Source organism: Tyto alba, unplaced genomic scaffold (genome assembly GCF_018691265.1).
Source record: "Tyto alba isolate M040663 unplaced genomic scaffold, T.alba_DEE_v4.0 Super-Scaffold_10, whole genome shotgun sequence".
Lineage (NCBI taxonomy): Eukaryota > Metazoa > Chordata > Aves > Strigiformes > Tytonidae > Tyto > Tyto alba.
In genome coordinates this window covers 18962169-18990018 of record NW_024881262.1, presented here as the reverse complement: position 1 = coordinate 18990018, position 27850 = coordinate 18962169, and the positions used below count along the sequence as shown (strand labels likewise).

Below are 27850 nucleotides of genomic sequence, written 5' to 3'. Positions count from 1 at the left end.
TCCTGCAGCTTACTACTGACATTATTTTGTTAATCATAGCAAAAAATTTCACATTGCTGATTTCTTTCCTTTTACCAGATGCTACATATTGAGAAATATTTGTTGATTTTCTGTACCAAAGGCAGTCTGAGACCATGGAGCTGGAAATACCAAGTTCCTCTTTTTCATTTCAACACAAACTCTAGTTAGCTTCTAGCCCAGGACTGGTACCTAGTTCGTTAACAAAATGCCTCAAAAGAAAAATCCTACTCACAAGGAAAAGTAAAATAAAACAGTGCCTGCTCTGTTGGACGTTGTCCCCACTTCTTCAGGCAGGAATATCATGCTCTCGGTTTTGCAGTAATAAAAGATACTTACTGCTAAGTGGAGACCAAGTACATCTCCTGCTTTTACAACTGCATTGGTTAAGCTGTTCTGCTTAGAGCCAGTTTACAATAGAGAGCATCCACACAATGCACAATAGTAAACAAAAAGCCTAGAAAATTAGCTGGGTTCATTTGGTCAAATCCTACATGATTTTGCATATGATTTGAAATAAATTTCTTCTCTTCTGCCTGCTCTCAGCTCTGGGAAATCTGCCTAGTTGCAGTATGCGACAATTGTATGAAAACCACATATGTCTGTGCAAACGATAGTTTATGTCTCTCTACAGCAAAAATATTATTCTGTAGATGCTAAGTATTTTCTATTTTTATTAGTTAGATGTAGATTTTGGGAGCTAGAAGCAAACAGCAGTACAGAAATAACTTTAACATATGTATATATTTTATATTAAATTAGGAATTTGCTATGCAAACTCATTTATAATATTTTTTTTCTTCTCCTGGACTAACTGTCCTTTGTGTTGGACTAAATTAGCCATAGGAATTAAAGTTTCTAGATAAATTCTGAGATGCGACCGTGCCGAATCCTTGGCCAATATCAGTGGACCTCCCTCATCTGTCACTCAAATGCACACCTGATGCTAGCATTTTGTTTCAGTTATAAATTTTTCTGGATATTTGTGTTAATCTGAATTTTTCCTGTGCAGAAGCAGCTAAATTTCTCCACAATGTACCTCTATGGCTTTGGTCTACACTACTCAATTTCTTTGATATTTTTTTCTTTTCCTCTTGAAACAGGAAGACACTCAAGTCCTGAATTTAATTTTACTGGAAGCATAAGGAAAGGAGTGGAATGCTTTTACTTTGTTTTGCCTGTGAAGTTTTTCCCTTCTGGGCTGAGATTGCTATGGACTCAGTACAGTGTTTAGGTTGCAGCTTTCAAATGTAGGCCAAGTAACAACTGTGTCTTAGCAGTGTTTTAGTGAACCTTCTCAGATAGGTTGTGCAAAGCCGGCTTTTCTGCACAGTTCTGTCCAAAAGGCCTGCTTCTGTGTGCTTTTAAATTAAAAGGGAGCAGTCTGTCACAGAGTTTCCTGTAGTTAGGTAGGAAAGAATATAATGATGCAAACACAGTCCCTTCTTCCTTGGTTCAGAACAAGGTATGTGCAAAGCGGGGGATAGACCCTTCACCCACGTGCATGAGCAAATGTGCATGGAAGCAGCTTGTCAACACCATGTACGAGAGCTAGAACAAGCAAGGCAGGGTGAACTCTGATCTTTGCCATTGTGCACACTGAGATGCCAAGATGGTTGCTCTGTTCTCATGTATAAAATACTTCTGTTAACCTATTTACAGGCAAATAAATAAGAATCTAAAGCAATTTATCTCTTCTTCTTGGCACAATGCCATTATAGTGATCTCTTAGCTGGCATATGTTGTAATGAAGTGCTGCAATGATTCAGCGTAGCTTTTCAGGGCTGTGTTGTACGTTCATCTTGCACTGCTGTTCCCTGCAGGCTGCAGCAGGAGCTCTTCTCCCACGTGGGCCTGGCCGCGTGAGTCTGCCTGCCTGCCTGACTCCTACAGCCGTGTCGTATAGCCAGTTACAATCTGCTCCTTTGATCCGTGTTCAGCATGGTTCAGATGCTCTTTGTAAGATCTTGATATTTTCCTTTTGCATTTGCTTGAGACAAGCATGCAAACGCTTCTGATCAAGAAAATCCCAGCTATGACTGCAAAGTAGCTGCCATAAAGCAAAAACTGGGAGGGGGAGAGAAAAAGGCAGAAGAATTAATGAAAAACACAGGGAAATGCTACTTCTGGAGATTACAGACACTATTATTCTGTTTACCTGTGTTCTGGCACAGTTTCTCTATGTTCAAGTTTTTGCTTTGTGATTAAGCAAAATCTTAGCTTTTCCACCAAACAACAAATCTTTGAGGAATGAAGAACTACCCCTTGCTTACAATCCTTATGCCAGGAACCCGATTTTTTTCTATTAGTGCAAGATGTAGAAGTAGCTTCATTACCCACATAGTTATGAATAATGTAAGTGAAGAGTTTGAGTTGGTCCTTTTTTGCTCATACTTGTGCATTTAAGTGCTGTCGCCACACTGGCTTCAGTAAATATACTATGACTTCATATCAATATTTCCAACAACAGCAGTAAGGCTGTTATCGAAGTCCTACATATTCCTGTCCTTAATTTTAAAGTTTTAATTTGTAGTGTTTAATTCAATCTTTAATCTTTTAAAGTAACTTTTGCCTTCTCTGTGTGCAGAATATCTGAACAGCTTTAGTCTTCTTCAAATCCATGGCAGTAGGAAGCTGCCCCAGCCGAGATTCCATCTGAGAAAATGCAGAGGTCAGTACATTTCAGTTGACTCTAACATGAGTGGAATGGGGCTGACTGAAGTTAGGGACGCTGTTGTGAGATAGGATATCTCACCCCAAATTAAATGCTCAAATTATGGGTAGAAAACTATTATTCACATTAAGACACAGACCAGGTTTGCTTCTGAGCTGCAATTAGCAGGCAGCTGTCCTTTTCACTTGAGCTAAAATAAATCCAACTATCTGGGCTGAGTCTCATGGTCTTGAACTCCCCTAACAACATGTGGTCATCTTGATTCTGCATCTTTTGTGCAGAGAGGATGTTATTCAGTATACTATTAATTAGCAAAAGCTGGTGGGATAGCAGGGCCTGATTATTTATGTTCTTGTGTATCAGCTTTTAAAAGTCAAAGACCAGCATCTGTAATCCTACATGCTGCACTAAAGGGCAAAAAAGAAGACCGGTGGCTGACAGAAGGGAAGAGCAAGATTTCTACATTTCTATAGAATAAAGAAAGAATTAAATTTTCCATTGGCATAGCAATTTCTTTCTTGGTAAACTTTTGAAGATGAATTGGCTAAACAGTAAGTAAGTTAATAGCACTTACCTGAATCACTACGTCCAGTCCCAGGCCTCTTGAATCTACAACAACTACTGTAAGAATGGTCTGAATCAACAGTGCAATGAAGTTGTTGAATCCAAACATCAAGGCATAGCGTTCTATGCTCAGGTTGACTGCAATCTGGAACCTAATGTGAGACTGGCAATTCAGTTACTTCACACTGGGCATAAAGCTGTTGTTCCCCATTTAGTTGATAAAAAGAAATGATTCATGCAGAGAATACAACAAGGTCGGGGTAAATAGTGCTTCATTTTCCTGCTTTCTTCCTTGCTTTCTCTAAAAGAATGTCTTGACTACCATAGTGTATTCTGATGGTTTTGTACTTGTCTGTGTTGCTTTTCTAAACCATGATGTCAGGGGATGTCTTTTATCTAGTAGAATATCAGATTTCTTTAACCTTCCCCTTTACTCCTACTGTGCCTTCACAGACTGTGCCAGACAGGTTCTAAAATCTCCATGGTTGGAAGCCTTCAACGACCTGGCCAGACAAAACCATGACCTGATCTGGCATTGGCAGTTCTGCCATGGCTGGGAGGTTACACTAGAAGGTCACTATGGGTATCTTCCAACCAACTTTTCTGTAATGATGTGAATCATTTTTTGCTTTGTGGCATGGCAGTGGGGAGGTAGCATACTGTGCACTTCTGTCAAAGGCCTGTAGATTTTCCTTGAAATATTTACCTCCAAAGATTCTATCTGAACAAAAAGATTGTTATTCCTGCAGTACTCTTCTCATTGATTTTTAGCAGGGGTTCTTTTGTGCAAGCTTTTACCTTTATTTATTTTTTTATTAAAGGATATGTTGAAATAGTCCAGGTGTGATTCACTATAATGTACTAACAGAACACCTAAATAAAAACAGCACATTCACTTGGCTTCATTCAAGATAGGCACAATCTTGTCGTGCATTATAGTTTCACTGATTTTTTTAAAATGGTATCTGAGTAATTTTGGATTTTGACATAAAAATGCTTCTGGTATTTTTGTTAATGAAATAGTGTGGTATGTCTAAAGACATTCCAATCAATAAACTAAATGGAATAATAAAAATATTCGATATTTATTACACATATATTATATATTGTCTTGGTTATTTATATTATTTTTCTATTTCTGACAACAGAATAGCTTGGCCCCCTAATAGGTCTTGTCTGAATTTATATGTCCAATGTTCTCTTTTATTGCTTCTTTACATCATAAAATCATTAAAGATTATATGTATAAAGTTACATTAGGAAATACTCTATGCCACATCTTTTCTTGCATTCATGCAGTTCATAGCATGCTAAAACGTGTATCAGCAAGGTGATCTAGACTTAAGGGGATCTTCAAGGATGGTTGTCAAGGCATGCTTGTCCCTATTGTTCACTTTGCATCTTCCAAGCCAGGAAGGAAGGAAATATCTTACATGTTTTCCCATTACCATTGCCTTTAGTAATAAAGGTAACTTGTACCTTGTTTTATTTCTGACTAAGTAAATGTTCAGTGTCCTTTGATAATTTTTCTTTTATGGTTCTTTAGAAGAACAAAACCAACATAACTAGACATTTAAGTGTCCTTGTCTTTATGTAAACAGTTATGTCTAGCATTAGATCAGCTACCCCTGAGTAAAAGGAGGGATGCCCAAAGTAAACTTCAAGTATGGTTAATATTCTGTGCATAATGGCAGCACTGTAAGGTTTTATACTTACGTTGCAATTGTTATGAGGAGCATATAACATGCTTTGAAAATGAGATAGCTGGTATAACACGCCCAGATGTTGGCAGTGAAGTGCATGAGAAATAGCGAACCAGCATCTATTGCAGAGAAGATCCCTAAAGCCAGTTCTCCAAAAAGGTCCCAGTTAATTTTCATATATTGTACTAAGAAAGATGTTACTGAGCCTAGAAAAAGAGGAAAAAAAACATGTAAATTTTGTATCTGTTCTATACCTTACATCACCAAGTCTTGCCACCCTCACATGCCAAAAGACAACGCTGAATAGTGAAGCAGAGTAGTTCTGAAGTGTTTTGAAAGCATTTCTAATCACTTCTGAAGTTGTGCAGGTGACTGGTCATTTTAGATGGCTGCATATAAAGCAAGTCTCTGTCATTCCATTCTTAATGTTTTATTCCACTTCACCAGATAACAAATCCTTCTACATAACAGTTTATTTGGCTGTCTGTACCCAGCATGTATCGCTAGGGAGAGAACATGGTTTAGAGCTCAAGAACAATTCTACTAGCTTACTTTATAACTAAGCCAGTAAACTTTCTAGCCCAACAGCTTAGCTCTGTGCAGCTTGTAAAGGGGATAAGCTGTCAAAAAAGGGAGTTTTGTGAGGTATCAAGGGTGAATACGTACAGGGAAATGAGAAAGGATAGGCACTGTTTGCTTTTGGTGGGCCTGCTACAAAGACGCATCAGTTGTGAAGGTAAGCCATCCATAGAGGTCTCATACAATTTTAAAACTTCTATGCATCTCCATTAAAAAATAGGCAATTCCTTGAGAAAGAGGAATTCATTAAGGTGTATACATTACAGGATTTAAGGGCTCCTAATTCATAATTCACTTGGTCTGTTTAGTTGCCTACCTTACGATGAGAGTAATTTTTAATCTTAGAATCTCCTCAATGGCTGTAGAGGTAACCTGAAAGACCAGGTATGATGTAGACATGTTTATTTTCCCTGATGGATCACACCCCAATGCCTTGTGCAAGTTCTTTATAGCAGCACAATATGAATATGTGAAACACTGTCAAGTCAAGGTGGTATCCTCTGATGTTACCTTTCTGTAGCATTACTTTGCTCGTGTGGTGTTGGCATCTGCTTCCAGTGCAAAAGTGTAATAGTTAACATTTGCACTGTAATGAATTCAATATGGTCATCATCTGCAAATTTCTGTGTCATGGAATGACTAAAATTCTTCTTTCTGTCCTGCTACACTAGGTCTTGAATGCACATTGCATACAGTGGCTTCCCGAAGTGTCTGCAATGTAATGGCAGTTTAAAAGTGTTCTGCAGTAAAACTTTAGAGAATGATTTTGTGATTTACAGTTTAGACATTAACTTACTCAGAAAAGTTGCTATGGCTTCAACAGCTCCATTGTACACTGCAGAGCTGTGGGAGGGGGCTCTGAAGTCCCACAGCACTTGGACATAATTCAGAACCTGGTTAAAGCCTGCCGTAGCCAGAGCCCACCACAGGGACCAGTACAGAAGTTTCCTAGAGCTGTAGCAATCCCTCAGGTCCTTGCTCAGCTGCACCAGGACTCTCAGCATGTGATTCTGGGCCTTGGGACTATCAGCCTGCTGCTCGGGTGGCGGTGCCCTGTCAGCACATACAGAGCTCTTGTCCTCTCGGCAGCTCGGTGGCCTGTCAGAGCTGACCCTAGCCACAACTTTATCGGGTCCCGGGAGAGATTCTGAGCCGTCTTTCCTGTGGAAGAACATACTCTTCTGGGGCATTGGGAGGAAAAAGGAGCACACGAATGCCAGGGACACGGAAGCCAAAGTGATGGCGTTAAGGTGAAAGTAGGATACGCCTGCTAAGGAAACCAGCAGCTGCCCCAGCACCGCCGCAACGGTGGCTGCAACAAGAGTGATACTTCTGCAATAGCTCGTCACTCTCTGATAGCGATCGGTGCTGACAACGCTGTAGATGTAGGCGTAATAGGCGACCTCGGTGGCTGTCACCATCCCGTAGAAGAATTCCACCACCTGCATGGCCACCACTCCGTGTGCAAAGAGGAGCAAGAGCCACGTGATGATGAAGCTGATGCCCTGGAGGAGGAGGACGGGCTTGTAGCGCACGTAGTCTGTAATCAGGAAGACTGGGAAAAGGAGCGCGAGGTAGGAGTATGTCCAGACCGGGAAAATCTGGTTGGTAACCTAGAAGAGAAGAGAAAAATCTCTATGTTGTTACTCTTTGGGAAAGGAAGGTCATTTATTTTAAATGACTTTGTAGAGGGAGGATTTTCCCCTGAAGGAATTCATGAAATACATAACCTCGCTGAAGCGGCATGTGACTGTTGAGCAGGCAAATGGATATTAAATCCATTAAATCGATCTTTTATTTATGCCATCTGCTGCAAATTGTAACCTGCCAAAGCTCGTTACAGTTGTGCATTTTTTTTGGTTTTTATATTTGTTTAAAAACTTTAAACAAAATTTTACTTTTTTATTTTTGATGCCCCATACAAATGAAAAGGCAGAGTAAAACTGTACCTCATCTGTGGTCAGGTTTTTATCTGGTCCGGTTAAATAGGGAGTTAGGAAAGGTTCTGATGGTTTCATCATGTAGAGGAATCCATAGAGGCAGAGGATCAGGGTGGGAAAAGTCCAGGTGTTGCTCTTCTCTTGCTTCCAGCAGCCCATGGCCTCTGCAGCAAAGCTGAGGAGAAAGTCTGTTGGAAGGATGATACTGCCCACACAAGCACAAAGATGTCTTGTAATTGATTTTTATTTTGTGGTTTCTAATGCTAAGGAGTGCTCTTCAGAGGCTGGCAGTTGGAAAACATTTTTCTTCATAACTTTAAAGTGAACAGCTTTTCCTTACATTTGTCTACTCTGTCTTTGTAGATAATGTATGAAGAATGACTTGGAATATCTTTCACTGGGAGACAAATTACACTGTCATTCAATCTGCACTGACCAAGCTAACTGCAGGAAAAGCCTTTCTAGACAAAAGTCGCTGAAGAGAGCTGAGCACAGAGATTTCACTTGACACCATGACTGATCACAGCCAAGAATTTTGTTGAATGACAACTAGTTCACAATTGCTGCTTTTTTCTCCCTCGCCTCCTTAGATGTACATGGCCTTTCTGTTATGGAAAGCTGGTAACTCTGGAGCCTAGCAGATGAGACTTGCTAATAAATGCAGAAAGGATGTCAAGCCAGATCATCACCTGGAATGAACTGCATCTGAAGTCCAGTTTGGATACAGACATCCTATTTTCAATCTATATAAAACATTTGTGGTCACTGAAGGCAATAGTTCACACTAAAATGAAACAAAGGAGATATTTTTGCTCTTGTCTCTAGTTCAGAGTTATGGAATAAATTAAACTTTGCAAGTCTGCTGGACAGAGCCCAAAGAGAAGTCAAAATGTGTGTAATGAGTGGCACACAAAGGAACAGACAGTAGGTTATACTCCATATTCATGTTGGTATAGGGAATGTCGGGAATCTAAACCTGTATAATTTATGTCTTGTTACCAGCTGGGATTTCCATCATTCTGGTTTTGACTACCTGTTTACCTTCTGAGAACTCTTTCTTTTTCAGGTGAAAAACTTTATCTTAATGTATTTTGCAGGGAGTGTTCTTCCTAAAACTTTTTTATAAGGCTGAAGAAAGTTCTCTTCCAAAACAGCCAAAAATGTTCATGTACCTGTTGGATACATTGTTCCAGACTGGGTAGGCAGAGGATCCTCCTATAAGGTGTGATATATAACGTATAAGGCAGCAGGCGTTATGCATCTTCTTTTCTAACTTCATACCAGGATAGCACATTTTACTAATGGCCTGATGCACTAAAACATGGGTGCAGATCAAAGGGAATTTGAAGTATTTCATTTTATGCATAATGGCTGAAACCCTTGACGTTACAGGATTTACAGCAGAAATGCATTTGGCTCTCTCAGCTCTGCGGTGCGAGCCACTAGAGGGCAAGATGACCCCAGCAAAGGAAAAATGTGTATGGGAGGAATGTGAAGCACATTCAGAATGCTCAAGGAAAGAAGCAATTCTGTCCCTCCTCCCTCCCCAGTTGTTGTAATAGCTTCTGCTGTAGACTTGGCTTTGGTAGGACCAGTTTTGGCCCTGCCCAGGATCACACTCAGTCACCATAATACCCCCTCGCTCTCCTTTCACCTGGTAATCATTAAAGTGTTTACAGCACCCTAATGCCCTGTGAATGCCTCCTGTGGTACCGAAAGGTTCTGAGAAAGGCATCAAGAGCAGCAGGGATGAAGAGCATCTACAGGACTGGTATGAAAAACACTTGTTGAAGTTAGCTCTGTGTCTTAGCCAGGTTATCTTTTTCCCTTCCCAGCCTAGATTCTGTGCTCCGGTCTGTTTCAGGTCTTGCCATGTTGGCTCTCTCTGCAGCAGGTTGCATGACACAAAGACAGCAGGGTTCGTGGATTCTTTCAAAATGCCCCACACCTTGGGAGGTGAGTGGGGCAAACTGCTGTATTCCCAGGGCTCGCAGGGCACCGTGTGCTGCACCTCTGATGCTGTCCGTCTGTGGCAGCGCTGTGCCATCGTGTGCGGTAATTTCTGTTTTGAGCTACCTACAGAAAAACTTTAGGCGTGCCATGGTCACTTCATCGCTCCAGTGCCAGCACATGCACTGTTTGGGGTTTTCTGCTAGACATGTACCTCTGTTCTGTAGATTTACTCATTGAGGCACCTGTGTTAGGCTGGCAGGTAAGTCAGATGAAAAGTTTCCCACCTGATTTAAGCAGCTGTGCAGGAAAAAACCTGCCTCTGGTGCTGAGCCGGGAAAGGCAGCGGGCTGAGGGCTTTCAGGGGCAGCCGCTCTGCCCTTGGGGAGTGGGAGGTGGGCCCCGCTCCGGCAGCAGTGGGGTGAGTGCCCACCTTGCACCCCAGCCTTTTGCTGTCGGCGAAGGGCTCTGCTGCAGCCCCTGCTCAGCTCTGCCGGCTGCTGGTGTAATTGCTCCTTTCTGCATTCACAACCATAAACCTCTGACAAGAAGCACCTTGGTGCTTAAGGGGGAGGGATCCAACTCATTCCCACTCAGTCACCCCTTATGGTCAATTTGTCTTCTATAAATCTAGGTTTTCCTTAATGTTTGGAGAGATGGTGGGATGCCTTTGTGTTGTTCTGCAGCAGAACAACCCTCTGTTTCTCATTTCCCCCATAAGTTCTTGGTTAGTGCTGTAGCTGTCAGGTCTTCTCCCACACAGCTGGATGCAGCCCCCCAATTCCCCACCAGGCTACTCTCTTTTTTCCTCCCTCTTTCCCTTGTCACTGCAAAATTTCTGATTTCTGAAGTTCATATATAATCATACCTTGTCTCCTGGAGCTGTTCCTTTCTTACTTCCAAGGGAAAGGTCCCCTCTGAGTATTTCCAATCTTTCTTCTGGCCATCCTGTGTGTATTGCAACTGCTGGACTCTATTTGATTTTTGTGCTTTTCCTGTTCTTCCGGTATTTCAGCATGCTCTGATGACATCTCCTTTAAAAACATCTCCAGCTGACTTTCAGCACCCTTAAAGGAACAGCCAGGTAATCCTGTCCTGTCCTTGTCCACAGGCAGCAGGAAATCAAGACCCAAACTAAGGTTTGGTGCTTGACTGGCACAAAAGCAATAGACATAATACTGTTCCCAAAGAATTTTGCATCTATTTGACAGGGTACATGGCTTGGGAGCCACCTGTGCCTCAAATTGGTCTATATTAAAGATGGAGCAGTAGCTACGCATGGCTAATAACAGAGATGAGGGAGAACAAATGCCAGTGTCATAAGCTTTAAATGTTTTCCCACTAAATACATGGGGTTTCATACTATTCTAGCAGATTTAAAAAATAAACCACACTGTTTCCTCTTGACTGTTGTTTGTTAGCAAATTTCTCAAATCTTTTGCTTAGGCAGGTTCTTGCAGTCCTACTGAAGATTGAGATGGTCCTATAGTCATCTTCAGAAGATCCCGTGGGACTCGTAACAGCAAAGAATACTATCTGAAATGTACAGATTTGCACAAAATATATGTACCTACATACCTAGATCCACTCTCATCCTCATCCTACAAGATATAGGTCTGGAATGAGGGATAAAATAATTACTTAGGAATGCAACCAATACATTAGGAAAATAATAAATTTGTAAGTGATAGTGAATTATCCAATAATTTAATCTTCTTAGCTCATACACAGTAAAATAGTTCAGTAACTTTAGGGAGATACACTTGAATACAAAAAACATATGAAATTCCCTGCTGGGTCAGATGAGTTGCCCAGCTAGGCCAGTCCTTTGCTTTCAGCCTTGGCCACATTTTGCAGCCGTTTTGCCTCCTATTCCTCAGCAAAGTAACAGGATTAGTGATGTTAGAGGGGCCATCCCTGCCTATTGCCTTTATCATTAGTTTGTTGACCTGTTGTCCATGAATCCATCTAATCCTGCCCAGATCACTGCTGAATACTTCCGTGAGCTTTTGTGATGTATGTGAAACTAATGCATGAAAGGGATGTAGTAATTCCTTTTGGAGCTTTCCCAGCCATCAGTCACTGTCTGACACTGATTCTGGAGCTATTTTGGTTCTGCATGTTTAACTGAACCTGTAGCTATAGGAGGTGACAGCCCATCTGAAAGGAGGCTGTGTATACCCACCTTTGATTTTACTCTCAAGGGCTCTTGCTAAAATGCAGAGAATTTCTACTGAAATGAATAGCGTTACTATGAGTTTGCGCTGAACTACTGAGGCAAGAATCCAACTCAAATTTCTCGACACTGAAAAAAAACCCCAAATTGTGTTTTTCTGGTAATGTAATAATGAGAAAGGATGATTTAAGTAACTTCCAGTGATTGATGTTTGTTCTTTTCCGCTTTCTGGTCCTTTTTTATCCCCTATTAGCTGTTCTTTCCGTACTCTTTAGTCCATCTCATTTGTACTTAAATTTTCATCCTTTTTCACTGATTGACATCTGAATGCTAAATGCAAGACAGTAAAACTATGATGGGCTTATGCAAGATTTGGGTCAACTTGATCCCTATGTCATAAACTGTCTGCAGCAGAGTTTGGTTGCTGGGTTTGAAGGGGACCATGCTCTTTACACTGAGTTTGAATGTAGTCTGGTCAGAAGCAAAAGTGTTCTTCTTGGAGGGTGGGCTGGGAGATCTGTTTATAGCTGGCATGCCAGTTTTGTTCAGCTGTGAAAGGGAAGACTCTGTATGACCTGGAGAAAAGGTGAGTTTTATAGTAGTAGTGTATCCTAAAGAGTTAATGTAATATGGTCTCTAATGTATCGAGGACACAGGAAAATTCTGAGGTGAGAAGAGGAGGGAAAGGCAGAAAGAGAACAGACTGCAAACCTGTCACCCTGGTACCTTCTCCTGCCCTTGCTGCCCCTTGGGCTGGATCCTGGTATTCTCTCTGTTGCTTCACAGGGGGCACCAAGGCTGAGAGTCTCACCTCAGCTGTATGAGGTACGTTTCTCTCTCTCAAACTGTCTGGTTGGGTGCTGATATAGACACTGTCTCTCAGCTCCCAGATCACATCTGTGTCTTGACACCTGCTTAACTCAGAAGAACAGACTTTGTAAATCAAACTGAAGTCTTATACTTTTTGAAGAATGTGTACAATACTCCCTTAAAGAAAGAGTGATAAGAAAGAAAATTTACTATGGCTAATACTGAAGATTTTTCTCAATTGGTGGTCACATACAGCCCACACACAGAAAGGTTGCAATGGCAGTTATAAAGATTAAACTACCTTTTTTGTTGGATTCCTCAGACCCAGGAGTACTCACAGGGCAAGTTCACTTTCTGATTGATGAATGAGTAAATCTTTATCTTTCCTCATGCACTACATGTCCATTTTGGGAACGAGACTGCAGTCTGAGCCTGAACCCTGTGGTATGTGGGTAAGGGTTTCCATAATTTGTCTCTCAGCTGAATCTCACACAGGGTTTCCAAGACAGGCAGACCTTCACATGCTGGGCTACAATGCTTTTTGACTGAGACACTTAAATGCTTATGCAAAGTCTAGTTTAGAATATTTAGCTAAAAAGTATTAAGTACATTTCTCCAAGAGGTGAGTTAGAGAATATGTTCAACCAAACTAAAGTTTCAGGCACTTAGTTTAAATGTAGACTTACAAGTGCTTCCTTACTAAAAATTAATGATGTAAGGTTATTTTTCACTACACTGCTTCTTACATAAGGCTAATGCTCTTCCTTTTTCTGGTCACTTCTTATTCATGTCACTAGAGTGTGCATTGCCATTTGAACCATGCAGGGTAGTGGCTGCTGGTAGCAGTGCAGGATCTGGAACTAACAGTTGTGTCATTAATCATCACTCTGGAACATTCGGGTGGGTGCGGTGGGGGGGATAATTGTTTTTTCTTACAGGCAACATTTCTGTGGTGGCACACTTGTATGTTTGTGTCAGTTAAGTCTGGAGCTCTTGCTATAATGTGCTACCAACATAGCATGGAGCATGTAGAGGTTTTGTGATGAGTTTCTAAAGACCGGTTGAACTTATTTTTCTTGCAGACCCATGTTTTATATCCCTTTTTGTACACTGCTACCCTTGGGCCAGCACTGGGCCGAACAGAGTGCTTTACCCTCTTAATCTCCTGTTACTTGCCAGGGAAAGTTAAGTTAAATATTTTAGCTTTCTGCAATATAAGTCACTGGTTGGATTTCCTCCTCTTTTGGTTACAGTTTCATTGTTGAATTAAGTGTAGGTGGCTGGTCAATGCCTCCATAGTTGCAAGAGGCTGGGGAAGTAGCATCCAATTTATACTGGGTGTCCCCCTTGGGAGCACTGCCAAGACTTTACAGGGATGTATGGCATCCTTATTTGCATCACAGTGACCTGCATTGCAGCTCTACAATTTGCTCCATGTTTCTTGTGAAAACCTGTCAGAGACTTTGGTAGGTTTCCAAATAAAGGTGTTTCACATTGTCTGAGGACTAGGTTTGTTAGTTGAGCAAGATTCCGCTTTTACTTTCTTGCTCTAATTGGCATAAAACCCACTCTGCTCTCTCAGCTGAGGGCTGAAAAGCAGTGTGGACTAGAGGAGCCACAGAGCCAATCCAGAAAACAGCCCAGCATGTGAAGGTATCTGCTGATACTGTTCTGCTACACAATTCATTGCTCAAACTTGAAGCTGTTTGTGGGCTTTGCGGTACCTTCCCCCTTGATTTATAGGTCTGAGAATGATGGAAAAATAAATTTTAACATTTTCAACCTTGTTTTTTATGGTTCAAAGCTACTTTTGAACAACAAAAAAAAAAAAGCAAGCAGTTAAGTTGAATACATGATAAAAGTTTCAGGCTTGAGCAGAAAAATTATATCTTATATGTGGTCTCCCTCTTGGCATCAGGATATATTTTAGCTCTAACAGCCAAGTTTATTTCTGTTGCAATTGTACCAATAGTAGTATACTGTCTTGAAACTTTTAAAACCAAGAACTGAAATCCAAAAATAGTGTGATCCAAAGTTTATTGGAAGTTGGAGAAAGTCTTCCTGTTGCATTCAGTGAATCATAGAGCAGCGCAGAAAGGCTTACAGAAGAATAGGCTATACCTTAAGAAATTCCTTACATTTTCCTTCCAGATCATTAGCAAATGACAGGAACTACTAGTCAGGGGGATTTTCTGTGGTTTTTCCTTTTATTTAAAATTTTATGTGGTGGTTGCTGTAGGTCAGCTGCTGACTTCTGTGCAAGTCCTGGCTGTGGGTGAGTGTAGTGGTCTCTGGTTTCCCTCTGCCCCACACACAGTATGTCTGTCAGCTCTTCTAATGGCATAGAAGCCATCAGTGTTTAAAGGAAGAATGGCAGTTTGGTATTTCTGGATGAAGTGGAGGATAAATGATCCCAGTGAGAATGAAGTGGTTGAATTTTTGTTGTGATAGCAAAGCTATCTTTCACCATCACTTTAAGACTGTCAATGTGGTTCACAAGTTGGCTTTGAGTTCTTCATTTCTGCAAACTGTGGTTGAGAGAAACACGTCTATTTTCTGTGGCTAATAAGAACATTTTGCTTAATACTTCCTTGATATGAGCTACAGGTTACATGTAAGAATGAAACAATCACTTTCATAAAGTACCAAATGCTCTAAATGTTGTGGCCTGTTTTCTCATCAGTGCCAACCACAGCTCACTCCCATGAGAGCTATGAGCTCCACATGATCAATGAGCCAGCCAAGGTCCACAAAGCAAGTACTCTCTTGATATAAAGCTTGTGCCACTCTTGCTAATTTTTTTGGTAGAGATGGAAAACCCCATCTTTTTAATTCAGTGCAATCATTGTTCAACACAAAAATGTAACAAAAAAATGAGTAAAAATCATGCTTTTAGTTGCTGAGGAAGGGAATAAAAAAATTTACTAAACTTCACCTTCAGAATTTGGAGGGCTCTCCAGTCATAGATGGATGCGTGTAGCATGCATATCCCAGCAGCAAAAAACCCCCTATATCTCCAAGTTTCCTACTCGATGATTGGACTTGGTGACTTTGCCATCCTATTTGTCTTTTTTGTAAGGTTGCTATATAATCTCAGTCAATGTGCACTTTTAGCTTGTGCTTTAGCCTTTTGCATACTTTCTTCATCTCCAGTTAAGTAACAAAAAGGAAACGATATATACGTCAAAGAAATCTCATTTACATTGGTTAATACTTTTAGTGGCTTACTGTGAATTGCCAAACAGAGATGAGAGGAAAAACTGGAAAGAATTTCTAAGTAACTTTCCATGTTGAAAGATCACTTTGAGGCACATTCCCTTGTACGTTTATCCTGCAAGCCTCCCACTAGTGGCAGATTTTGCCCTGTCGTCATGGATGAACATCTCGTTTCACAGATGCAGTTTTGCATTTGCACAACCCGTGTAGGAAGTTTCAGCTCAGCACCTCCGCTCTACATTTTTTTTTTTTTTTTTCCCTCAAGGTGCGTCTCATTACAGACATGGTGGGAGACTTTGAATCATTGCAACAACCCAGGTAGTGTAACATCCTGCTAGAGGAATGTTTGTCACATTTTGACAAGTGCGCATAACTAGCTGGGTGCTTCATTTAATGCTACATCTCATTTGAGAGAGACTTCAACATGCTGCTAGTGATTGCTTGAAATTAAGTATTCTTGTACTCAAAATGTCCTGGATTCTTCTAATACCTTGTTTTTTTGCCAGCTCAGAAGAGTTTGGATAATAGAGTCACCAAAGCCTTGCAGGTGGGGTTTTTTTGGTGTTTTATTTTTTGTTGTTTTTTTTTTGTTGTTGTTGTTGTTGTTGTTTTGTTTTGTTTTTCCCCAACAGTGTGTTGTTTTTTTCCCTTTCACGAATAATTTTTTTTTTTTTTAACATGGTCCAAGTTTTATTCCATGTGCTCTCACCTTCCTGTTGGTCCTCTAAAGGCAGCAGTTATAGTGTATATGTTGTATCCTGAAGTAGCTGGCCCTGGTTCCCAGGCCACCTGGTTCCCAGTATGCTAGGTTGTGTACAAACATGAAATAAAAAAGAACCATTCTCTGATCTGAGGAAGCATAAGTGCAGGTACTCGAGGTGAAGAAGTTCTTGTAAAACACAGTTCATTTTGGAATATCAGATTTATGTCAAGCCCACACTGCTTGGTTTAACACATCTTGTGTTTGACCAGCTTTTCTGGCTCTGGTTCTTGCAGAACAAGTCCTTGTTGTTTACAGGAGCCTCTGAAGCTTGTGAGCAGTCTTGTGTGGTTGGGAACAGCACCTTCCTTTAAGCCTCATCCAACACGGCACTACTGTGGCTGACTGGAGTTGTCCAGTGGGCTGACTAGAGTTATTTGGGCCAGCAATAAGGTGAGAAAGACTTTGAAAATTAAGACAAGCAAAATATGCTTGAAGGAGCCAAGGGGAACCTTGTAGAAAGGAAGGAAAAATCACCCTGGCAGACATTTCCTTAATGAGTGCTAGGGCCAGACTGCCCTTGTTAGGGCTCCCAAATGACTCTTGCATAAATCAAGAGATGAGGACTAAGGTCTAGAAAAGGAGTAGTGAGGATATAGGAGGATAAGAAAGGCAGTATCTCTGTTGTGTTATGCAAAAGAACCCTTAAGGTTTGGGATGGAAGGACCCAGGGCTGTTATTTCCTTGGAAAAAGAGCAGGACTCTTGGACAGAAGAAAGTCCGAGCCAGCTGGTTTGGGCAACCGTGATTTAAATCTCCCCACCGGAAAGTCCCTATAATGTAACCATGGAGTGCTGAAAAGCTAGAGTGATTGCAGCACTTGCCTTGAGAAGGCCTGTGTCCATGGCTACTCTGCCAATGTTTATGACACAGCCACCCAGTAGTGTTAAATAATATCTATTAAAACCAAGCTTGTCTGGTTTTTTGTTTGGCAATCCAAAATGACCAGGTGCTACTCGATATTTTTAAGCTAGTCTTCTATGACATGTCAAAATGTCAGCTGTGTTAATCATGTAATAAGTAGTCCAGAGTGATCAAGTGCTCTACGTGTCAAGTGTAACTTAGCAAAACCTTCAGTCTATGAGTTCTTTTGGACAACTTAGAACTTTACCACTTCATGTCACTTAGTTCTTCTTTCTTCTCTTTTCTTTTTAGGGTTTGTTTTATTTGTTTTATGTCACTTTGAGGAAGCAAACATATAACGTGAGAAAAAAAGCAGCTTCACTTTTTCTAAATTATTCTCTTCTAATTTTTAGACAAAACTATTCACCATGTTTCAACTGAATTTATGAATAGCTTCAGCCCACATCAAACTGCATTTCTAATGAAATGTGCGAGATTTTTTTCCTTACATCTATTCTTGTCTACTAATTGTCAAAATCTGGAAATGTTACATATATCTTTCATAATTTCCAATGAATAGTATCTTTTTATCTTCTTTCTGAATTAAATGTTTAAGTGCAAACCTTCGTTTGTTAGTAATGGAAGTTGCCTTGATGCTCAGGCTGTGGATTTTGGCCCCAGCCATTCTCCTTTTCCAGATCTTCTTTGGAATCTGTACATCTCTGGGAAACTCTCAGCCACATCACAGGAGTGGAGAAGCACTGACTGACGTGTAGAGGTGGTGAGGTGGCAGCTCTGAGCTCAAATGGCTCGCAGAAGTTTCAGACATAGTTTCAAAGGTTATATGATGACTCTAGTGCTAAAAGGTTGCTGACAGGTTTTTTATTTTGGTGAAGATTCCAGGATGTTAGACCATAGTAAATCACGTTACTTCTTTTTGTAAGCAGGTTTCTTTTTGTCTGCAAATGACACTTGGTGACCTCAGTCCCTTGCAGGAGATACACGTTGTATCCACTCAAGTGATTCCTTCCCTTCTTCCTCACCTTTGTAGAAATTATGCAGAAAATTGGCACTTCTCAACTTATTTAATGGTCAGAAATGTATTAGTTGAAGTATTTATTTTGTTGTGTTTATTATGCCTAAAGGCACATATAAATTTAGATTAGAAGGGAGACAGAGCTGTAATAAAGTAAGTCTAATGTAACCTAGAGCTCAGTCTGGTAGGCAGCCTTCAATTGTTTCTTCTTTTGACTATGTGGTGGGCTGACCCTGGCTGGATACCAGGTGCCCACCAAAGCTGCTCTATCACTCCCCTCCTCTGATGGGCAGGGGAGAGAAAATACAATGAATGGCTCGTGGTTTGAAATAAGGACAGGAAGAGATCACTCACCAATTTCCATCTCATGCAAAACAGAGACAACTTGGGGAAATTAGTTTATTACCTATCAAATCAGGGTAGGATAATGAGAAATAAAACCAAATCTTAAAAACACCTTCCCCCCACCCCTCCCTTCTTCCCAGGCTTAACTTCACTCCCGATTCTCTCTGCCTCCTCCCCCCCAGCAGTGCGGGGGGACGGGGAATGGGGGTTGTGTTCAGCTCATCACACCTTGTCTCTGCTGCTCCTTCCCCCTCCGGGGAGGACTCCTCACACTCCCCTGCTCCAGCGTGGGTCCCTCCCACGGCAGACAGTCCTCCACGAACTTCTCCCACGTGAGTCCTTCCCGCGGGCTGCAGTTCTTCACGACCTGCTCCAGCGTGGGTCCCTCCCAGGGGGTGCGGTCCCTCCGGCACAGACCGCTCCCGCGTGGGTCCCCCACGGGGTCACCAGTCCTGCCAGCAAACCTGCTCCAGCGCGGGCTCCTCTCCCCACGGGCCCACGGGCCCTGCCAGGAGCCCGCTCCAGCGCGGGCTTCCCGCGGGGTCACAGCCTCCTTCGGGCATCCCCCTGCTCCGGCGCGGGGTCCTCCCCGGGCTGCAGGTGGAGATCTGCTCCTCCGTGGGCCTCCCCGGGCTGCAGGGCCCAGCCTGCCTCCCCACGGGCTGCACCTCGGGCCGCAGGGGAATCTCTGCTCCGGCGCCTGGAGCACCTCCCGCCCCTCCTGCTTCGCTGCCCTGCTGCCTGCAGAGTTGTTGCTCTCGCGTGTTCTCGCTCCTCTCTCCAGCTGCAGGCGCTCGGGTGTTTTTCCCCCCTTCCTAAATCCGTTACCCCAGAGGCGCTACCGCCATCGCTGCTGGGCTCGGCCTTGGCCAGCGGCGGGTCCGTCTCGGAGCCGGCTGGCGTTGGCTCGGGCGGACACGGGGGAACCTTCTGGCAGCTTCTCGCAGCAGCTGCCCCTGTAGCCCCCTGATACCAGAACCTTGCCATGCAAACCCAACAGAGACTATTTTTTTCATCTTTCTTTCCAACTATAGGTTTTGCCATCAACTTTGAGAGGTCCATTTCTGTGAAAATGTGGTTGGCTACCACAAGAGGCTATAGACACAGTAGGGTTAATCTTGAAAGAGAGAAATCTGCCCTCAAACCATCACATATTCTGCTCCTGTATGTACATAGCGGCAAGCAAACAGCAGTGCTAGGATGGATGCTGGGATGACCACAACAGATGCACCAGTCTCCTCATAACCTGCACTTTTGATGGATCAGAGGTTCATTTCTCTCAACAGGCATGTAATTTGTTTGTAACTGCACAAAACCAATGTCATTCAATAGTATTTCTAGATCTCTTCCATACGAAGTGCAACATATAATTAGTGAAAATTGGTTTCTTCCTCCAGATAATGATTTTTGTCAGTCATGCAAATATTGAACTGCATGAAATCACTGTATTGCATCACAGCCTCTAAAGCTCCACAGAGGTTGAGCAAGTTACCTGGGGAACTTTTGTGCTTGGGATTTATTACGTATTTCATCATCAGGGATTATGCAAAGATTAAATCCCCACATTTGGCCCTGTTCCTTTGAACTAATGACTTCTCCTGCCCTTTGCTCTGTCAAAGGTGTCCTAAACCATTGGAAATTACAGAAGGGAATTTCCCCTTTTTGGTTCTGTCCTTCCTGGTTGATGATCAGCTGTATTGCTATAATGCTTTATTTTCAGCAGTTTGGATAAGGGCAGTAATATGTAATAAACCAACATCTCTTTGTGAGGATGAATAAAAATAGAAATTTTGGCAAATGGTTGCCAGTCAATTAAAAACCGTCAATATGTTTCTCGTCTTATTGCAGGGGACAGGTAAATATATTATAGACAGCATCTAACATCAGGGTAGGTAAGGGAGGGTTTGTGTTGTTTTTGTTTTGTTTTGTTTTGTTTTGTTTTTTTTTTTAATCCTTCATGTTTAATATTAGACCTAAACCTGTAAAGAAGTGACTAGATGCTGTAGCTTATCAGTCAAATAGTTAATGATTATAAAATTCCTTCTCTGTGTGTCTCTTAAGAAGTTAATGGAGTGTTTTAAGCCTTGTATCTGTATGATTGTTTTAGGATCTCATAGCAGAGCTGCATAGTCAAGTAGATTACCATTGTGGGGATATACTTTCAAAGCATTTCAAACTGTTTTCCAAATAATGTACAGTTCTGAATTTCCCATGTGCATATGGGTTCTCATAGGCAAGATTTTGAATTAAATCAGACATAGCTTGATTGACACAACTCCATGTGTACCTGGAAACCAGGCAGTCTGCTTCTGTGCTGCTGCACAATGGGGAGAGTGACCCCAGACCCAATGCTTATTTTTATACAGGTATGTTTATCAACGTTGTACTATTAAGCCCCTTGAGCGCTTCAGAATTTTAGTAGATACATCTGTGAGTAAAATCCCATTGAGATAAAAGAGAGGAAGTGTATTACAAGGAGACAGCAGCCTGGTGACCCGGGAAAGCAGGGGCACAGGCTGCAGATTTGCAGCTGGTGACCAAGAGTGGTCTGACTCCCCAGCTCTCCTCTTTACTGTTCCCAAACTGCTCAGAACAATCAGTTTCCCAATACTACCTTGGAGAAGGCTGTTTTCCCTGATGCGTTTCCTCTCCTTTCACAGCTCTAACTGAACAGCTCTACAGCACTGGCACCTAGGCTGTCTTTGCCTCATCTTTTATAGTACATGTGGGAGGGATTTGGCCTGTTCCCTCTGGCCCCTGGATCAACAGAAGGGGAGGTTTAGGAGAGGCTGAAAACTTTGATGACTTGTGTTTTGGTGCTTTGTCTTTCTGTGGATGCAGCAACAAGGAGGGAGAGCAGGGTTTGTGAGGGGATCTGAGGTAGGACAACAGGAGGGAGGGAAGTTGAGAAACTTATAGCAACATAAAGTCAGGAAGAGACAAATAGGAAACTAAAAGAAGAAAAGGAGAGTTAGACATGACAAAACCAGAAAAAATTATGTGGGTTGGACTGTGGCTTGGGAAGGAACCCAAGAGTAAGATCATGTTCAGGGAAGGGCCATGTCCAATTGAGGTTTGAGTATCTCCAAGGGTATTCAAACTGGGCTTCCACATCCCCTCCTGGGCAACGTGTAACAGTGCTTCAACACTCCTGCTATGAAGAGGGTTTTTCACTATGTCTGATGAGAACTTCCCTTTTCACAACCTGTGCTTTGGCTGTGCCCCTCTGAGGAGGCTCTGGGCACAGCCCTCCCTGCGTACCCTCACAGGCCCCAACAGAGGGAAATAATGGCTTCTCTCGACCTGGAGGCCCCCTCCCTCACCTCCACTCCATGTGCAGCCTCCTAATTGCATCAGTATTAGGACACTAAACACAATGTACTGGCCCAGCAATGGCCACCCACAGCTGGCCCATGAACAGTCTCTGAGGTGCTGGTTGCCACCCCGGAGCCCGGTGGCCCAGCCTTACACCTGTGTTGCAGCCCCCCGGCCAGTCCATGTGGCCCCATTTGGTCACTCAGGCGCTAAGGGAAACCAGGCCGAAAGCCCCACTGGGTCAGGGTGGACAACAGTCACCATCCCCTCGTCCACAGGGAATAATCACTTCCCCCAAAGACATCAGCACCTCCCTGGTTTTATATTTTCTGCCTTCTGTTTGTATTATGGACTTGTAAAGACTGATAAGATATGGTTATGAGTCATATCGGGACCTAGAAGGCAACTTTCTTCAGTTTGCATGAAACCTTTTTTGATATTTTTTTTTAAAACTACTTTGTGCAAATAAACTGAAGGTACTTTGTACACACCAAGTACAAACAAAAGGACAGTGCTCCTGAAGCTGAGGCCCTCCTCATGGCTTTTTTTCTAAATCTTAATCTTAACCTAATTTCCTAAATCAAACAAACCATGAGCAAGAGTCCTGCTGTGACATGAGGCACAACACCAGCCATGGCCTCTGGTGGGAACCAGAGGTGTGATAAAAACTGTCTGAGGGCATAAGTATGGGGTGAGCACTAACTGGGTGATATCATTGCTCTGATATTCAAACTGCCTGTGCTTAGTTAGGAGTGGGTAGGGGTGTCAAAGCTCAGGGGAGAAGATTCTGTCCAAAAAGCACTGAATGGAGAAGAAATAGAGTTTTACAGTCAGAAGGCAGACTTGAGATATAAGGTCACCTCCATCTAGATAGCAGTATCAGGAATCACATGTTAAGCTGTAATTGCCTAGCAAATAGCATAAGAAATACTGAAGTTGGATATGGGTGTAATAGATTTGGGATCAATGACGAAAAGGAATTGGGATAAGTTGTTTATTTGAGTGGAGTTTGGGCAGAGGAAAGGAGATGCAGAGGTGGTTAAAAGGTGGGTTCAAGAAAATGAAAAAATAGGGAATAAGGTATAAAATGAAGAAGGAGGTCAAGAAACGGGAAGGTCTTGTGATAGGAGGAGTGCGGCTGCCTCCAGGCAGTGGTGAAGCTGTGGGCCCAAGTTCCCTGGGATGCTGGGGACATCCCCTGTGGACAACCTACCAGACTCTCCACCAGGTCTATCTCTGAAAGACAGTGCAGGACTGGGGAGTAGGAAGGGATAAACTTGTAAGGAAGGATAGACTTGTACTTTAATACTCAGCTCAGGAGGTAAGGCAGCAGAATTGTAATTTAATAGCGCTAACTAGTGATTTTTCAGTTTTCTTTATAATAATTTAACCAATATATTAATGTAGCCACCGTATCAATACTAATAGTAAGCAAGAGAATTGTAACTCAATATTACTTGAAGTGACATAACTGTGAAGTAATATTGCTAAAAATAGTGGTGTTTTTATTAGCCAATTAAGCAATTATATATTTTTTAAAAGATGTGCTGCCTAATTAATAAACATTATCATCACCCTAATTGGTTAGGTCTCAGGTCTCCAAACTAATGGGGGAAAGATGAATATAGGGAGTAACAAGTACATTACCAAGACAGGAAACAAACTGATCTCTTTTTTTAAAGGGCTTTGTTAGCAATTTTTAAAATTATATGCCTAGTGCTTTTGATGCTCTTGATATTAATCCATGGATAAGAAGATATGGTTATTATTTTGACAATATCAAGAAGTTCTCTTTCTAAAGTAGCTGAATGCTTTCCTTCCTAGTATTGAAACTAGAGTGGAATGGGAGGGTGGAAGTGGAGGAATGCAAGTTGATAACCCAATGCCTAATTTTCATATCTTCTTACAGGCAGTTTCTTGATAGAGTCTGAATGGTGTGAACACCTGATTAAAAAAATAAGTATATAAAAAATCCCAGGTTGTTACTGGACAGTCAGTTTAAAAAAACAAAACAAAACAAAACAAAACAAAAAAACCACACACTCACAAAAAACCCAAAACAAAATCCAAAAGGTGGTGCTGCTGATAAGATAGAGAATTGCTTATTGTCAGCCTTGATACCCGTCAATCTAGAAATAGTTTAAGTGATTTATGTTTAATTACTCCTATCTTTATGGAAAGGAAAAAGCTATCAAGCCAAACCTTCATCGTTTCAAGTGTTATCATTCTAGTTAGCTATTTTGTAGCATTGCCTAATGCTGACAGGTAGTCCTTAAACCAGTTTAGCTGCTCACTGGGAGCATTGATCTTTATGTATTTTTATAGCATTTCACTATGATCTGTTAAGCAGTTACAAAAAACAGCGTACATCAGGGCATGGGATCTTTACTGCCTGTCTCCTGTGCCTTGGCCAGTGGCAGTGGCTCTGGGGAGAAACATCGCCAACATATGTGACGCCGTGCATCCTGCAAGGCCGCTCATATGTACCCCAGCCATACGAGCTTCCCTAAATTCTGGCTATTATATAGAGAAATAAATTTCTCTGAGTAACAATCTGTTCTAGAGTTCAAATTTTTTACATTTCTAGAAAGAAATAATAGGAGTGCACCCTTTGTGAGAGGTACTGGCAGTCTGCGAAGAACAGAAGCTATGTAATTATGAACTGACTATGACTGTGTCCCTGAGCTTTACTTGAAGAGAAGCTACTTAAAGCTGAGGTTACTCTAAAACCACTTGGAGCTGGTAGCAGCTCTATACACCAGCTGACTAGGACATGGCCTGCAGCCATCACATTCATCTCACGCAGGTCACTAAATAGCATTGGGAAGTAGCAGACTTCCACAGCAGCTCAAACAGTGTACCTGCAGCGATAAGAAAGCCTCTCTTTGGGGGATTCTCTTGAGTCATGCAAGGTAGTTTTAAGATTGTGCATGTTTTACTTGAGTGTTCAGGAATCAATACTTGGGTACAGTTCGGCATGGGAAAGTAACAAGCTACAGCTGTTGCTTATGAAGCAGCATTGATGCATTATGGACAGTACAGATTCAGTAGAAAATATAGACCCCATTTCAAGTTGCTTTCAAGCTAACTGTTTCAGATGAAATAGCTCATATGTGTAACAAACTGGCAGAAGGTGATGGCAGTGAATATATGGTGAAAGAAACTCTAAAGAAATCCATTTCCATGAATACTTCATGTTGCTCAAATGTTCTCACCAGTACTACGATCTCAAGCTCAGAAAGTAGTAATCTGGAAAGCTTGATGTTACTGTATGGGCCAACCTGTAAATATTAATGTAGTGCTTTGGTATCATTGCAGATAGTTACCCAGCTTCTGTGAGCACACCATACTGAAATGAATGTCTGAGTTAGGCCCACCTCCCTCTCCCTCCAGCTGGGCTTATTAAACTAGAGCACAGCAGTTTCTGTAGGTAACTGAGAGTTACCTACATTTGACTTTCCTCATTTCACAACCCACACTCTCCTACCCCTAAAAATACACATGCTTCACCCACAGAACCATTACCTCACAGCCCTTTATTTCCTTTTCTTTTTGGCTGAATCTTCTAACCTACTTAAAAAAAAAAAAAAAAAAAAAAGAAAAAAAAAATCCCCAGCATGCTGTTATCTCTGGTTATAGCACCAGGAAGGTGCACTGGGGCCAAATCGGGCACGATGGAATTTGCCATGGGAAAACCCGCTGATGACAGTGGAACCCGCCCGCGTGTGAATTCCCGCGGCTCCTGCCACCGCTTTATAAGCAGGTGGAGGTGCAGCAAGGCTGGCAGGACAAGCAGGCAGCAGCCGAGCACTCCCTGGAGCACAGCTGCTGCGTGGAGTGGAAATGGCTGTCTTTAGCAGCAAGAACTTGGTCCTGGTTTCCCTGCTGGGGCTCCTGGCGCTGCTCCTGTGCGGCCGCGCCGAAGGTGGGTGAGCTCCGGTGCCTGGTCCCAGGCAGCGGTTCTCTGGGCCACTCTGCGTCGCGCCAGCCATGCCGGGCTGTGAGTGCTCACAGCTGCCAGCAGCACCAGTGTGAGATGGGAGGGAATTGTTTCAGCAAAGTATGCTGTTTACTCCTCCTCTTATGTCGATGGGGAGCTGGAGAGTCACGGGGATGAACAGCGAGTAGCCCAGGCAGCAGGACAGCATGGTCCAAATGGGTTTTATTTACTTTGTTGTTTTTCTTCATTCCAGCACAAAGCAACCAGGATTGCTGCCTGTCTTACACCAAAGTACGTCTGCCTCGGTGGGCCCTGAAAGGTTATACTGAGCAGCTCTCCAGTGAAGTCTGCGATATCCATGCGATCATGTAAGTTACTTTTCAGAAGATCCTCTGTTTTTTTTTAGACATTAACCTCAGGATGTTTGTTTGGGCAGAAACTATTATTTGAACAATATAAACATGATTTTTCTTGCTTTTTCAATATGCTAAATTAATTGAATAAATTGTATATAATACCTGTGAAGAAAATAAACAACCTCTAGTTGATAGGGACTACTATCAGCCATACAATGTAAATAATAAATCTGACTGTTTAGGGATCAGCTATGCAAAGACACACTTTGTCTCCAGCTGAGAGCCACTCTAGCCAACACAGTATGTTCCCTTGCCAAAATCTGTCAACAGACACATAAGCAACAAGAGTTTTCTTAATTCACAGAGATTGGAATATTTTTCCCACAAGGTTTTAGCCCTCCTAAATGTTGATCTGTCACCTTAGCTTTACAGCAACTATTCTCCTTCGTCTCACAAATTATTTCTGGCATTCAGCAAAATTCTTTGTCTCAATAGTTCTGATAAATTGAAGACAACTTTATGGTGCAAAAAATGATCCCTGAGACTGAAGCAGATATTACATTTAAATTTCAATAGTTTCTTTTTGTTCATATAGTATTGGAGGGGTTGTGGAGCATCCCATATCTAACTGGCATTTACAAAAGGAGTTGCTATTGTTTATTATATAGAGTAACTATGATGCGTGTTTTTGACCAAATGCATCTTCACAGTATTTACTAGCAAGGATTTCTAATGATATACTGATCTCTTTATCATTATTTCTTTTCCAGTTTCCACACCTACAGTGGGCTGAATGCCTGTGTAAATCCTAAGGAAGGCTGGGTGAAGAAGCATCTTCTTTTCCTGAGGTAGGAATCTAAAAATCTAAATACTACTAGGCTGATGAAAACAAAGCACATATGAAAGCCCATTTCTTACATCTCCTGAATGCCACTTCCGATGGCAATGCTGAACACATTTGTTTTTTCAACTCCTGCCAGACAGGGCTATTCCTTTCTGAGTCTTCTCAGGGGCAGCCATGTCATGTGCCACTTTTTCTACCTGAGCTGTACTTGGGAGAGAGAAACTTGTAATTGGCCTGTGGCTGACAGTATTATTTATGTACTCTCATTCTTTTAACAGCCATAAGCTCAAGAAGATGTCCATGTGATATGGTTTCCAGCAGGGAACTAAACAGAGACGTGGCTGAAGAACCACAAGGTTCAACCTCTCAGTTGAGATTGTCGTCTTGTACACTGTTGTGTGCTTACTCACCACCACCTCTAGCTTCTTTGGAACTGTTGAACTTCTTGAGTTGATTCATATTGCATCGCTGTTTTGCTTGAATTAAGCATTTTGTTAAAGTTTATATTTTTACTAATATGACGAGTACTATTTAGTAAGGACTATCTTAAGCTGTTGTACAGAGTATGAATTTTATTAATTTTATTGCACGTTATTTTTGTTTTGTTCAGCATGTCCAAACATGTGTAAAGTGGGTTATTTATTCTGTTTATTCTGTTACTTCCCTGGCACTGTCTTGTGCCAAAATGTTTCCTTTTAAATGTAGTTAGCATTATCATGCTTCTTGAACTATTGTTAAACAAAGTCTGCTCATGGAAATTGAAATTTTAAAAAAATAAATG

General features: G+C 41.9%; 2 protein-coding genes across 4 annotated transcripts; one reads left to right on the top strand and one right to left on the bottom strand.

Annotated features, from left to right (window-relative positions):
- Nucleotides 1-1133: 1133 nt before the first annotated feature.
- On the bottom strand, nt 1134-10401 carry LOC104356604 (thiamine transporter 2). 2 transcript variants are annotated; one of them, XM_033005490.2, is made up of 6 exons: nt 10297-10401; nt 7488-7666; nt 6335-7151; nt 4973-5165; nt 3267-3408; nt 1134-2085 (listed from the first exon to the last, which is right to left on the bottom strand). In XM_033005490.2, the coding sequence occupies exons 2-6, from the start codon at nt 7635-7637 to the stop codon at nt 1906-1908; spliced, it is 1482 nt and encodes a 493-aa protein (XP_032861381.1). In that variant the 5' UTR covers nt 7638-7666; nt 10297-10401; the 3' UTR covers nt 1134-1905. The 2 variants fall into 2 exon arrangements, with proteins under 2 accessions (XP_032861381.1, XP_032861380.1); XM_033005489.2 differs by having other exon boundaries at nt 7488-7653.
- On the top strand, nt 9161-27850 carry CCL20 (C-C motif chemokine ligand 20). Of its 2 annotated transcripts, none has more exons than XM_033005491.1 (4): nt 9161-9249; nt 26123-26237; nt 26996-27073; nt 27348-27850. In XM_033005491.1, the coding sequence occupies exons 1-4, from the start codon at nt 9165-9167 to the stop codon at nt 27373-27375; spliced, it is 306 nt and encodes a 101-aa protein (XP_032861382.1). In that variant the 5' UTR covers nt 9161-9164; the 3' UTR covers nt 27376-27850. The 2 variants fall into 2 exon arrangements, with proteins under 2 accessions (XP_032861382.1, XP_009973751.1); XM_009975449.2 differs by lacking the exon at nt 9161-9249 and adding an exon at nt 25725-25854.

What these genes read in the sequence shown, in the direction of transcription:
- LOC104356604 (XM_033005490.2), bottom strand. Translation starts at nt 7,637, where the DNA reads ATGGGCTGCTGGAAGCAAGAGAAGAGCAACACCTGGACTTTTCCCACC. An exon ending in CTCCTCATAACAATTGCAAC is followed by an intron (nt 3,409 to 4,972) that starts GTAAGTATAAAA and finishes GTCTCACATTAG; the next exon opens with GTTCCAGATTGCAGTCAACC. An exon ending in GACTGGACGTAGTGATTCAG is followed by an intron (nt 2,086 to 3,266) that starts GTAAGTGCTATT and finishes TCCCCCTCCCAG; the next exon opens with TTTTTGCTTTATGGCAGCTA.
- CCL20 (XM_033005491.1), top strand. Translation starts at nt 9,165, where the DNA reads ATGCCCTGTGAATGCCTCCTGTGGTACCGAAAGGTTCTGAGAAAGGCA. An exon ending in GAAGAGCATCTACAGGACTG is followed by an intron (nt 9,250 to 26,122) that starts GTATGAAAAACA and finishes TCTTCATTCCAG; the next exon opens with CACAAAGCAACCAGGATTGC. An exon ending in TGCGATATCCATGCGATCAT is followed by an intron (nt 26,238 to 26,995) that starts GTAAGTTACTTT and finishes TTTCTTTTCCAG; the next exon opens with TTTCCACACCTACAGTGGGC.